The 12621-nt window shown below is 41.0% G+C and overlaps 1 protein-coding gene across 2 annotated transcripts in view; it reads left to right on the top strand.

Moving 5' to 3' along the window:
• LOC121873734 (anoctamin-1-like) overlaps positions 1–7473 on the top strand; it is a 28190-nt gene extending 20717 nt beyond the window's left edge. Inside the window, exons 10-14 of one of the 2 annotated variants that reach the window (XM_042377439.1) lie at positions 3238–3443; positions 3996–4168; positions 5179–5284; positions 6149–6214; positions 7002–7473. In XM_042377439.1, coding sequence (XP_042233373.1) covers positions 3238–3443; positions 3996–4168; positions 5179–5284; positions 6149–6214; positions 7002–7214 — 764 coding nt within the window. In that variant the 3' untranslated portion in view covers positions 7215–7473. The remainder of the gene's footprint in view (positions 1–3237; positions 3444–3995; positions 4169–5178; positions 5285–6148; positions 6215–7001) is intronic. The other variant, XM_042377440.1, reaches the window with a different exon arrangement.
• Positions 7474–12621: the final 5148 nt, after the last annotated feature.

Raw genomic sequence — 12621 nt, 5'->3', positions numbered from 1 at the left:
TACCATAATGTATATCTTAGGATTTATTTCCAATTTAGTAACAACCATTACCTTTGTCTTTACAGCATTACTTCTTAAACCATATTTTTCACCTTTTCCCACTAATCTGTTAACCAGTTATTGTAATGCCTCTTCACTATCTGTAATAAGAGCAGTATCTTCTACTTAGCGTATATATGATATTACTTTACCATTAACTTTAAAGAGTCCTTCATTATCACTTATAACTTCCTTCATTAAGAATTCTGAATATACTGTATATTATACAATGTGGGAGACAGAACACAGCCTCGTCTTACTCCCTGTCTAACTGTGAACCAATTAGTAAGTTTATTATTTACTAACACTGCAGCCTCCTATTGTCTGTAAAATTCTAATATTTTTTTCATTAATGCCTATTTTCCAAGATCATTATAAGTTTATTGTGTTTAACAACTTTTACCTTATCAAAAACTTTTCCAAAATTAAAAAGGCAGATGTATATATATGTCTGAGGATCTCGTAAACCCTTACACTCAAAATTCTCAAACCAAATAATAGCTTCAAGTTATTTTCCCCTTTGTTAATCCATTATACCTGTCAGTTCACAATATGGGGCTACAATACCATATTTTACAGCATATAAGACACATTTCTCCTGATAAATGGCTCAAAAATCCTCCTGTCTCCTATATGTTAAGCTGTGGTCTCCTGTAAGCTGATGAATCCTCCAGTTGGTGTCTCCAGTAGGATTAATTCTACCTAACACAACTCTAGAATAATAAATTTGTTATTGCTTACTTAAATGTTATTATTAGTTTTATTTAACGAAAAAATAATTATTGTAAATATAAAAGCTGGGTTTATAACGATTGTTGTTAGCCCGAGGTGATTAACGTCCGTACGGCAGACACCCAACTCTTCAGAGGCAGCTAAGCAGTGACCATTTCTGAACTCTTACAAGCATTACAATCTATTAATGCCATACCTGCAACATTTATTTTTATTATTTATTAGGTTAGATTAAGGTTAGGTTATGTTATGTTAGGTGAAGTAAGGTGATTGTGTTTTTTTTTTGGGGGGGGTAATTAGTGTTAAAAGCTCTTGGGATTTGCTCAACATCTCATGGATAAGAAATAAATTATTACTTTACCATAAAAAATCTGGAAAAATTTAGTCATTGCAGAAATATGATTGACCCAGGGTTTTTTAAGCTGCATTTTGATTGGTCAGCCATCATAGGTCCCTTCTGTACAGGGTGTGTCATAGGTCCCTTCTGTACAGGGTGTGTCATAGGTCCCTCCTGTATAGGGTGTGTCACAGGTCCCTTCTGTACAGGGTGTGTCATAGGTCCCTTCTGTACAGGGGTGTGTCATCAAGTCCCTTCTGTACAGGGTGTGTCATAGGTCCCTTCTTGTACAGGGTGTGTCACCGTCCCTTCTGTACAGGGGTGTCATAGGTCCCTTTTGTACTGGGTGTGTCAAAGGTCCCTTCTGTACAGGGTGTGTCATAGGTTCCTTCTGTACAGGGTGTGTCATAGGTCCCTTCTGTACAGGGTGTGTCACAGGTCCCTTCTGTACAGGGTGTGTCACAGGTCCCTTCTGTACAGGGTGTGTCATAGGTCCCTTCTGTACAGGGTGTGTCATAGGTTCCTTCTGTACAGGGTGTGTCATAGGTCCCTTCTGTACAGGGTGTGTCATAGGCCTTTAGAGAGTTCATTGTGCCGTACTTAAACAAAACGCGTCTACCTCTGGTTCAGATCAAGCAAGACAGGACTTACACCAGTATCCAACATGCTGACAGACGTACAGTACCACCAAATCCACACGAAAACAAACACTGTCGCAGAGTCGGAACTTTGACATAACTATACATACTCTGATACAGTAACCTCAAGATGCGAATTACACGAAAGCGCTCGAGGAACTTGTGTGTTGTTATCATCATATATACAAGGGTCACGCATATTTATAAACTATGTTGGAGACAGCCTCAGAAGACTCCCTGTACCTGCAGAATAACAAGATGGTGCCTGGTTGGCCAAACTCTATGTATGGCTTTACCTCTTAGTACAGTATTGGATTGTTATAACGTCATGAAACTCTAAGCATCTCAGTACAGTATCTCTAACTTTTGTAAACAGTAATCCCGTGTTTTTCGCATGGTTTTTTTATCGCAGATTTGATCATTCGCTGTTTATTTTACTAAAAAATTATATATATATATATATATATATATATATATATATATATATATATATATATATATATATATATATATATATATATATATATATATATATATATATATATATATATATATATATATATATATATATATATATATATATATATATATATATATATATATATATATATATATATATATATATATATATATCCTTTAAAAACAAAAATTTAAATTTTGCGCCATTTTCGATATTCCCCCTGTGAGGTGCGGCAAACAGATGCCACCCTTTCCCGCCTCAGACACCCGCTGCTCCGAGAAGCCTCAGTCCACACCTGCCTACCGTACTGTGATTGCCTCTTCTGTTTGTCCTTCCACGTGCATTCCACATGGCTCCGGGACGTAAGCCAGCCTCATCAAAGGCAAATATTACTAGCAAAGACTCTAAAGTGACCAAGAGATCAAGAATAGTGACGACCTTAACGGAAAAACAGTTTTATTGGACATTTTTTGTATATCACTGTGATTACGTTTTTCCATTATTATACTACAATATGATTAGTTTCAAATAATGATGTTAGTAAATGCCGGTACAGTGCATCAGTGACCAGTGGGCCATGAGTGGCGAGCATGGCGTGGTTAAGTGCATGACCTACTTGAGCTGTTTGGTGGCCACAGTCATTCCTAAAAGAGTATCCGAGCTTTTGGCTTTTCACGGGGGTTTCAGGAACGTAATTCCAGCCAAAAACACGGGATTACTTTATAACATTGGCCCTGAGCGTTTCTCTACCTGGAATATGTGATTATTTTTTTACTTTTTCCTCTTGAAGTTAAGCCTCATTAAAATTATTTCAATTATTTAGTTTATCTTTAAAATGGAATTAGTTTGTTGGTATTAATAACTGGACTTTGATAATTAATAAATAAGTTAAGGCAAATTGTTTCTGTGTTTATATGACTAGTAATTACGATTCTTTATTGTGGAACCTCCATATAGCGGACTTCTCTTCCCGGAACCTCGATATAACGGACTTTCATCGGGTGTTTATTGTGATCCTTGTTTGTTTACAGTGTTACAGTACGGCTTCGTAACGATCTTCGTGTCATCGTTCCCGCTGGCTCCTTTCTTCGCCTTCCTCAACAATGTGTTCGAGATGCGCCTCGATGCCAAGAAGCTCCTGACGCATTTCCGGCGGCCGATACCCCAGCGGGTTAAAGACATCGGCATTTGGTTCAAGATCCTCGACTCCATCGGAAAATTCGCCGTCATCACCAATGTGAGTTTGGGCTTCTATCTTTTGAACCATTGATGTAAAAAATAAATAAATGACATTATTCTTATTTTAAATCTTTATGGTTCACCTGAGTATTAGCCCCCCCCCACCCTCATCCCTCCCACCCAGATAGTTAGTGGTTAAATTAGGGGTGACTTCGGGTGAGCACTTGAGGGAGTTAATCTTCAGGTGATCCACAAGGGCTAAAATCATGAATAATCTTGATGGCATAACACTCTTAGCCCCTACGTCATACATCATTGTTCATCTACGTATAATACCTCCCTTAGCCACCCCTCCATCCCATGAATATATATATTTGACTCTATTTAGAATTACTTTAGGGAGCCATATTTAATTTCTCTAACTCACTCTTTTTAATTGATCTTAAGTGGGAAATTAATCTGTCTGTCTCTCTCTCTCTCTCTCTCTCTCTCTCTCTCTCTCTCTCTCTCTTTTTAGTGGGAAATAATCTGTCTCTCTTAAATAATCCCTCAGTGGGAAATAATATCTCTCAGTAGGAACTTATCTCTCTACCACCCCCCCCCATACCAGGCATTCATCATCGCGTTCACCTCCAACTTCATCCCAGAACTCGTCTACCGTCACGTGGTGTCCGACAACAACTCCCTAGAGGGGTTCCTGAACCACTCTCTGGCGTACTTCGACGTCAACGACTACCCAGAAAAATATCGGCCAAGCTTTATTAACGGCACAATGTCTTGCAGGTACGTCCATCGCCTTCCTTTACCTCCCCCCCCCCTCACCCCCCTAAGATAGTTTCAGGGTGGTTAAACTGGGGGTGACTACAGATGAGTACTTGGGGGTTAATCTACAGGTGAGTACTTGGGGGTTGTCTACAGGTGAGAGTGCTTGGGGTTAATCTACAGGTGAGTACTTGGGGTTAATCCTGAGTGAGCACTTGGGGTTAATCTGGGTGAGCACTTGGGGTTAATCTACAGGTGAGCACTTGGGGTTAATCTTCAGGTGAGCACTTGAGGTTAATCTGGTGTGAGCACTTGGGGTTAATCTACAGGTGAGCACTTGGGGTTAATCTTCAGGTGTTGGGGGTTAATCTACAGGTGAGCACTTGAGGTTAATCTTCAGGTGAGCACTTGGGGAGTTGTCTTCAGGTGAGCACTTGGGGTTAATCTTCAGGTGAGCACTTGGGGGTTAATCTTCAGGTGAGCACTTGGGGGTTAATCTTCAGGTGAGCACTTGGGGGTTAATCTTCAGGTGAGCACTTGGGGGTTAATCTTCAGGTAACCACTTGGGGGTTAATCTTCAGGTGAGCACTTGGGGGGTTAATCTTCAGATGAGCACTTGGGGTTAATCTTCAGAGTGAGCACTTGGGGTTATCTTCAGGTGAGCATAGGAGTTGTCTGAGTGAGCACTTGGGGTTAATCTTCAGGTGACGCAGGGGAGTTAATCTTCAGGTGAGCACTTAGGGGTTAATCTACAGGTGAGCACTTGGGGGTTAATCTACAGGTGAGCACTTGGGGGTTAATCTACAGGTGAGCACTTGGGGGTTAATCTTCAGGTGAGGACTTGGGGGTTAATCTTCAGGTGAGGACTTGGGGGTTAATCTTCAGGTGAGCACTTGGGGGTTAATCTTCAGGTGAGCACTTGGGGGTTAATCTTCAAGTGATTCATAAACACTAGAATTATTAACGGTGTTATTTGAGGTCTCGACTACATCAACAATACGGTTTTAACTTCACAACATCATCTTTTCCAGGTACCCAGATTATCGTAACCCACCGGGGACTCTTGAAGAATACAAATATGCACCAATATTCTGGCATATTCTCGCGGCAAGGCTGGCATTCGTTGTTGTATTCGAGGTACGGACTGTTTGTTATTGTGTTTATTGACCCGATATTTTAATAATGTTTTTTTTAGTCATAATTACACCACTGATGTTGCTTGGTGTTAGTGCAGTAATGGAGGAAATCAGAGTCCCTGGATAAAACGTGCCCTGTTTGGTAGTAAGGTCCATAGTCCCTGGATAAAACGTGCCCTGTTTGGTAGTAAGGTCCATAGTCCCTGGATAAAACGTGCCCTGTTTGGTAGTAAGGTCCATAGTCCCTGGATAAAACGTGCCCTGTTTGGTAGTAAGGGTCATAGTCCCTGGATAAAACGTGCCCTGTTTGGTAGTAAGGGTCATAATCCCTGGATAAAACGTGCCCTGTTTGATAGTAAGGGTCATAGTCCCTGGATAAAACGTGCCCTGTTTGGTAGTAAGGGTCACAGGTCAGGACTAGAACCCAAGACACAGTGATAAGAGATATCTCACATCATCACTATCCTACCTACACCAACCTCATGTTACCTGGTGACCTCCTGCCTCATGTTACCTGGTGACCTGCTGCCTCATGTTACCTGGTGACCTCCTACAGTGACAAGGGACGATGGTAATGATAAATTAAACAACAGACCAACCGTTTAAACTGATATGTAATAAGAAATAAAGTAAATATTTATGGTGTGTGTGTGTGTGTGTGTGTGTGTGCGTGTGTGTGCGTGTGTGTGCGTGTGTGTGTGTGTGTGTGTGCGTGCGTGCGTGCGTGCGTGAAATTAATATTCGCTCATATGATTCCTAACCACAATGTTTTTGGCATTTTCTTCTCGGCTAATCCAACCTAACCCAACCTAACCTGACCTGACCTAACCTGACCCCATTAGTAATACTGTTGTTTACTTTACAGAATGTGGTGTGCGTGATTATAATGTTCATCAAATGGATAATCCCCGATATGCCTTTCCGACTACAGGTAAGTTATCCGAGTTCTTTGTTTACGTGACATGACCCAGGGAAAAGGTCAACTAACGGCAGAAATACGGAAAAAATTAAGAAAAATGTAGAGTAACGGAGAATTTTGTAGATAATGTTACAGATTATACCACACTGTTATGATGGGAGTTTATGCTGTAACTAATTAGATAAAGCTTAAGGTGGAATAAGCTGGGGGGGCTAATATTAAGGTGAGATAAGCTTAGGTCTAGTTCTTAAGGTGAAATAAGCTGGGGCTAATCTTAAAATGAGATAAGCTTGAGAGGTAATCTTAAGATGAAATAAGCTGGGGGGCTAATATTCAGGTAAGATAAGCTTGGAGAGTAATCTTTAGGAGAAATAGACAGGTGAAATAAGCTTTGGGGGGAGGGGGGCTAAAGTTCAGGTGACCCTATACACCTTTACTCTGTTTAACCTTCGACCACAACAATGTACAGTTCTATACAGCTCCTCCCCGACCTACGACTTGCCTCAGCCGTACCAAAATTTTGTCAAATTACGTATTTCCGAGTCCCAACGTCAGTACACAGACAAAATTTTTGTTTGTAATTCACTTTAAAATAGCTGGCAAGCTTAAAAGTGAGAGTTTTGTGGTGCTGAGAAGAAAAAGAGACACCCATTTTAGATTTTCTGTGTATTATTTAAGCATTTTCGACTTAGGACCTGGATTTGGGTCCCTAACCCCGGCGTAAGTCGGGGAGGAACTGTGTATATGAACGGCAGAAACACAGAGAAGCGTACGTCACTAACGGTGTTTTTATTTACAGGAACAAATCCGCAGAGAAGCGTACGTCACCAATGAACTGATCGTGGAACAAGAGTTACGTCGGGCTCGAGGAGACACGGAAAATACCTCCAGTTCCTCTCCCGTGCGGTCGCCACTACGTCGGATGTACTCGGAGCCGGCGAGATCGAAGAACGGCCACGACGTCAGATTCCGTATAAATGGCGACAACGAAGAATTCCCCACTAGTGTCTGAGTGTGAGGGCCGAGATCACAAGTGCCTGAAGGTTGAAACAAAGCCCATGTGGTGTAGTGGGGGGCAGGGGGGTGTAGCCCAGACCGTGGACTACGATAATACTTGTTAATTATAGCCTTGTACGGATCGCCTGAACATTAGCACCCACCCACCCACCCCACCTCACCCACCCTACCCACCCAGATAGTTCAGGGTGGTTAAACTAGCATGGGAGGGGGACTCTACAGGTGAGCACTTGGGGGTTAATCTACAGGTGAGCACTTGGGAGCAGGTGAGCACTTGGGGGTTAATGTACAGGTGAGCACTTGGGGTTAATCTACAGGTGAGCACTTGGGGGTTAATCTACAGGTGAGCACTTGGGGGTTAATCACAGGTGAGCCTTGGGGGTTAATCTACAGGTGAGCTCTTGGGGGTTAATGTACAGGTGAGCACTTGGGGGTTAATCTTCAGGTGAGCACTGGGGGTTAATGTACAGGTGAGCACTTGGGGGTTAATCTACAGGTGAGCACTTGGGGGTTAATGTACGGGTGAGCACTTGGGGGTTAATCTACAGTTGAGCACTTGGGAGGGGCGGGGATAATCTTCAGGTGATTCATAAAAGATAAAGATAACAACTCGCATCGTTCATGGTCTTAACCACGGCTACACCAACCCACTAAGAGATCAAATGAGATTCCATCGACACAAAACAGTTGGTATTACGATCAACCGGAAATTTTTAATATACTTATTTTATAACTTTTAATGGAATAGTTTTTAAGTTAGTGATTTTTTTTTGTATTATTATATTGTAGGTTTTTTAAGAGATAATTGAAATATCTTGTACATAATGGAGAAAAATGATATTCACTCTGTTTATGTTAATTTTTGCTCTGGTCACAAGTGGATATGATTGGTCACAAGTGGATATGATTGGTCACAAGTGGATATGTTTGGTCACAAGTGGATATGTTTGGTCACAAGTGGATATGTTTGGTCACAAGTGGATATGTTTGGTCACAAGTGGATATGATTGGTCACAAGTGGATATGTTTGGTCACAAGTGGATATGTTTGGTCACAAGTGGATATGTTTGGTCACAAGTGGATATGTTTGGTCACAAGTGGATATGTTTGGTCACAAGTGGATATGATTGGTCACAAGTGGATATGTTTGGTCACAAGTGGATATGTTTGGTCACAAGTGGATGTTTGGTCACAAGTGGATATGATTGGTCACAAGTGGATATGTTTGGTCACAAGTGGATATGTTTGGTCACAAGTGGATAAGATTGGTTAATAATGGTAACAAGATATTTCTACAAGATTGGTCAGTTAAATCAAACTCTAGTGATTGTTTGACTGTAATTGCCTTGTTAGGAATGGAAACTGTTCTACCAATCACAAGACAGCTACCATATCTGACTTACTTTTTATATTGGTAAAGTGTGTGCGTGTGTGTGGGTATGAGTGTGGATGTCTGTGTATGTGGATGTCTGTGTATGTGAATGGATATTTTTGTGTGTGGCTATAATTTTAATCGGGGAAGTAACCCGTAGTGACTAACATGATCTAACAAACATAAACTGACTTCACCCATAACTTTGACTTCACCCATAACTTTGACTTCACCCATTAACTTTGACTTCACCCATGACTTTGACTTCACCCATAACTTTGACTTCACCCATTAACACACTCGGTTTTGCTCATTCAAACTAATAAAGAAAATAATAATAATATATAAATGTGATTGAGGCAAATTTACTTAATTAGACACTTCATACTTAACTATAGCGCTAATTAAACTCTAGAGACGTAACTACTTGATTACAGGCAGCTCTTGTTTTACGAACGAGTGAGTATCTAAGTCAAAACACATAACGTACTTACAGAACAATGATTAAAAATCCCAATGTTTAAGAATAGAATAACAAGATACAGAAAAATTAAGTAAAAAATTAGTCATCTTGTAGATAAAATACCGTAAGTGTAATAGAATTGTTCGTATCGGCGGCTGTTTGCAAGTCGGTCGTTCGTAACCCGGGGACTACCTGTGTAACGATCATTATGGTAGTTTCATGTTTAACGACATAAGTTCCTACATTGGATCTCTGAGTACAGTCATGAACCACAAGGTAATGTGTGTCTTGAGTTATGATGCTAAATTTACACTTAAGTGGCCATCGTAAGTGGTGTGTTATCGTGTATGGTGTGGCTATCATGCATGGTGTGGTTACTGTACACGGTGTGGTTAGTGTACAGTGTGTGTGTGGTACAAAATGTTGGTTGACTGTCAGAATGTAAGGAAGAAGCACGTGATGCGTTTGTGATGCATTTGTGCTGCTTTTGTGATGTGTTGTATTATACTGTACACTACAGGCCTTTGTATTTTATAATTATATTTAGTAATGCAGTTTTATTCATGTTACATGAGTAGTAGTTAGATTACGTGAGGCGATCGACACGAGAACTAATCATTCGTAGTTCCAGCCTATATGGATTACCCTGAACCTTAGGCCTCCTCCTCCCCCTCCACCCCCACCAGATAGCATGGGGGGTGCTTAAGCCAGGGGGAGAAAGAGAGGGAGGGGGGAGGGGGGTTAAGTTAGTTGATTGATAAAGACTAGAATTATGATTGATTTTGTTCCTCAATTACTTCACTACTGTAAATAAAATCTAAGCCTTTACTTAGTGGGGAAGATAGAGTATAGGGTCTGACATCCCTTGTGCAAAGTAAGTGTAAAAGTTTATAATATTTGTAAAACTGTTAATACTTTCAAACTATATTAACTTCTTGGTTCTTTAGTGATGTGTATACTTTTGTAGTCGTTCTCTAGTTAATGAACGTTGAGATTTATATGTAGGTTTTGTGTCAGGAGGAGACTTTATCAGTGCAATATGTTGTTTTGTCACTGTCCCACAAACAGTTCAAGAGGTTTTGAGTTGTGCAATATTGCTTACTGTCCTTTTTGTCATGGCTTCCAATATGCAAATGCTTACTTTAATATTAAGGCTTTGTGATGTTTTAAGATACCATTAAGATTAATAGTTTCTATAGAGTACAATTAAGTGAAATATTAATCACACAAATTTTAAATATTTTTGGAAATCACGTAATTTTTTTGATGCAGCGTCGAGATCATCTGTATTGAGCTGTGATGGAGTCCAGACAGAGTGATACCATTGACAGTACTATAATTCATGGGGCACCTGAGTATTGGCACCTCCCAGATCATTTGATGGTGGTAAAGCTGGGGGTGTCTGCAGGTGAGCACTTGGGGGTTAATCTTCAGGTGAGCACTTGGGGGTTAATCTTCAGGTGAGCACTTGGGGGTTAATCTTCAGGTGAGCACTTGGGGGTTAATCTTCAGGTGAGCACTTGGGGGAACTAATCTTCAGGTGAGCACTTGGGGGTAATCTTCAGGTGAGCACTTGGGGGAACTAATCTTCAGGTGAGCACTTGGGGGAACTAATCTTCAGGTGAGCATAATGGCTAAAATTATGAATGTTTCTCTTCATAGTGTGGACTACATTACTGCTGTCTTGTATTATGTGTAGAGTGAAATGAAGAGCTGAAACACTGTGTAAATGATTAGATTAAAGGGTAACTAAAGTGTGTGAGCGTGAAGGGAGGCACTGTACTACCACCAATGAGTGTCTGAATCACCAAGGACTTAATATAGGGAGGGAAACGGAAGCATAAATTAGATAGATACATAAGAAATATTTTCACCCAAAAACTCACATGGGTTTAGTATTTATATAAACAGTATAGGCCAAAAATGGGAGGTAGGAAGGCGGAATGTAATGACGGTGGTCATCATCAGTGGTAGTTAGCTGTAGGGACGGTGGTCATCATCAGTGGTAGTTAGCTGTAGGGACGGTGGTCATCATCAGTGGTAGTTAGCTGTAGGGACGGTGGTCATCATCAGTGGTAGTTAGCTGTAGGGACGGTGGTCATTATCAGTGGTAGTTAGCTGTAGGGACGGTGGTCATCATCAGTGGTAGTTAGCTGTAGGAACGGTGGTCAATGGAAGCAGGGAGGGTGGGATGCGAGGCAGGTAGAGGCTCCTTAGCTATTGGTTAGGATAAAGCATTCACGACGGATAATTTCCCCGTACGTGTGACCGAGTAATCCAGTAATATCGAGAGCCGGAGGGAACCGACCATTCTTTAATCCGGTCTCATTGCATCCGACTTAATCATCCACGACTAGAGGTGACGGCAAACACAAGTCATTATTGTTTTCAAGTATTATTCATCGCAAGAGTCAAGTTCTGTTCGTTGTTTCCTAATTCCTTTTTATTTACCGAGTTATGATTTTGTTGTTAATCGAGGATATTTATTATTTTCTACGGTGGAAGGTGAGGCTGTTGACAAGGACGTGAGTTGATATTTTTATGGGAACTGTAAGAGAACGAGAATCTTGATGTTGTGTCTCATGATGACAGATAATTCAAGGAGCCTCGAGAAACCTAACCTAATTTAACCTAACCTAAATCTAACCATAACCTACACCTAACCTAAACCTAACCAAACCTAACCTAACCTAACCAAGAAAGAACACAAAGAAGCACAATTTTCTTAGCCATCGTGATATACAAAGCGGTCTAGATTTATGCGTATGATTAGCCTCAGCATTTAATCCTTCACCCTGGCACTTAACCCAGAACCATTAATCCTACCCAGGGGTCATCAAACTATGGCCCGCGGGCCGGATCTGGCCCGCGACGTCAGTTCATCAGGCCCGCCGACGGTGCTTGAATTTGCTTTGTTTGAGATTTGGATATGTGCACACTAGGTCTGATGTAACTATCTTTTTGCTAACGTCGCCTTCTTTGATAACTTTTTAGTAAATAAATATGTTGGTTGTCTTTGTTTTTTGTGCATTGCACGCCACTCACCCATGATTAACATGGAATGCTAAACTTAGTTTTTCGTCTTTTTTCCCAGAGCTTTCGTTCTGGCTTGCAAGTATTGAACAGAATGATTATGCGGCCCGCGCTCGTCATTCTTTCAGTTATCCGGCCCACTGTGAAAAAAGTTTGGTAACCCCTGATCTAACCTAACCTCACAAAACCTAACCTAGCCTAGCCTACCCTAACCTAACCTTACCTACCCTACCCTAACCTACCCTAGTCTAACCTACCCTAACCTTAAGTGCTGATAAGTATTTGTTAAAATTATGTGCCTTATTATGACTTAAAAGCCAGAGACTGTAAGAGTAAGGAATGTGTACTAGTGACAGTTACTGGAACCTAACCTAACCCTACCCTTCCCTAGCCTATCCTAACCTAACCTAACCCTACTCTACCCTACCCTGAGATAGCCCTAGGATAAAACACCTTCCGGGAAAATAATCGATGGTGACTAATCTTAGAGCGATTGCATTATTATCGAACACACTATTTACGTTGGCTAGGAAC

Source organism: Homarus americanus, unplaced genomic scaffold, assembly GCF_018991925.1.
Source record: "Homarus americanus isolate GMGI-L3 unplaced genomic scaffold, GMGI_Hamer_2.0 scaffold25081, whole genome shotgun sequence".
Lineage (NCBI taxonomy): Eukaryota > Metazoa > Arthropoda > Malacostraca > Decapoda > Nephropidae > Homarus > Homarus americanus.
The sequence above is the reverse complement of the archived record's forward strand: the minus strand, read 5'-3'. Positions and strand labels throughout refer to the sequence as shown.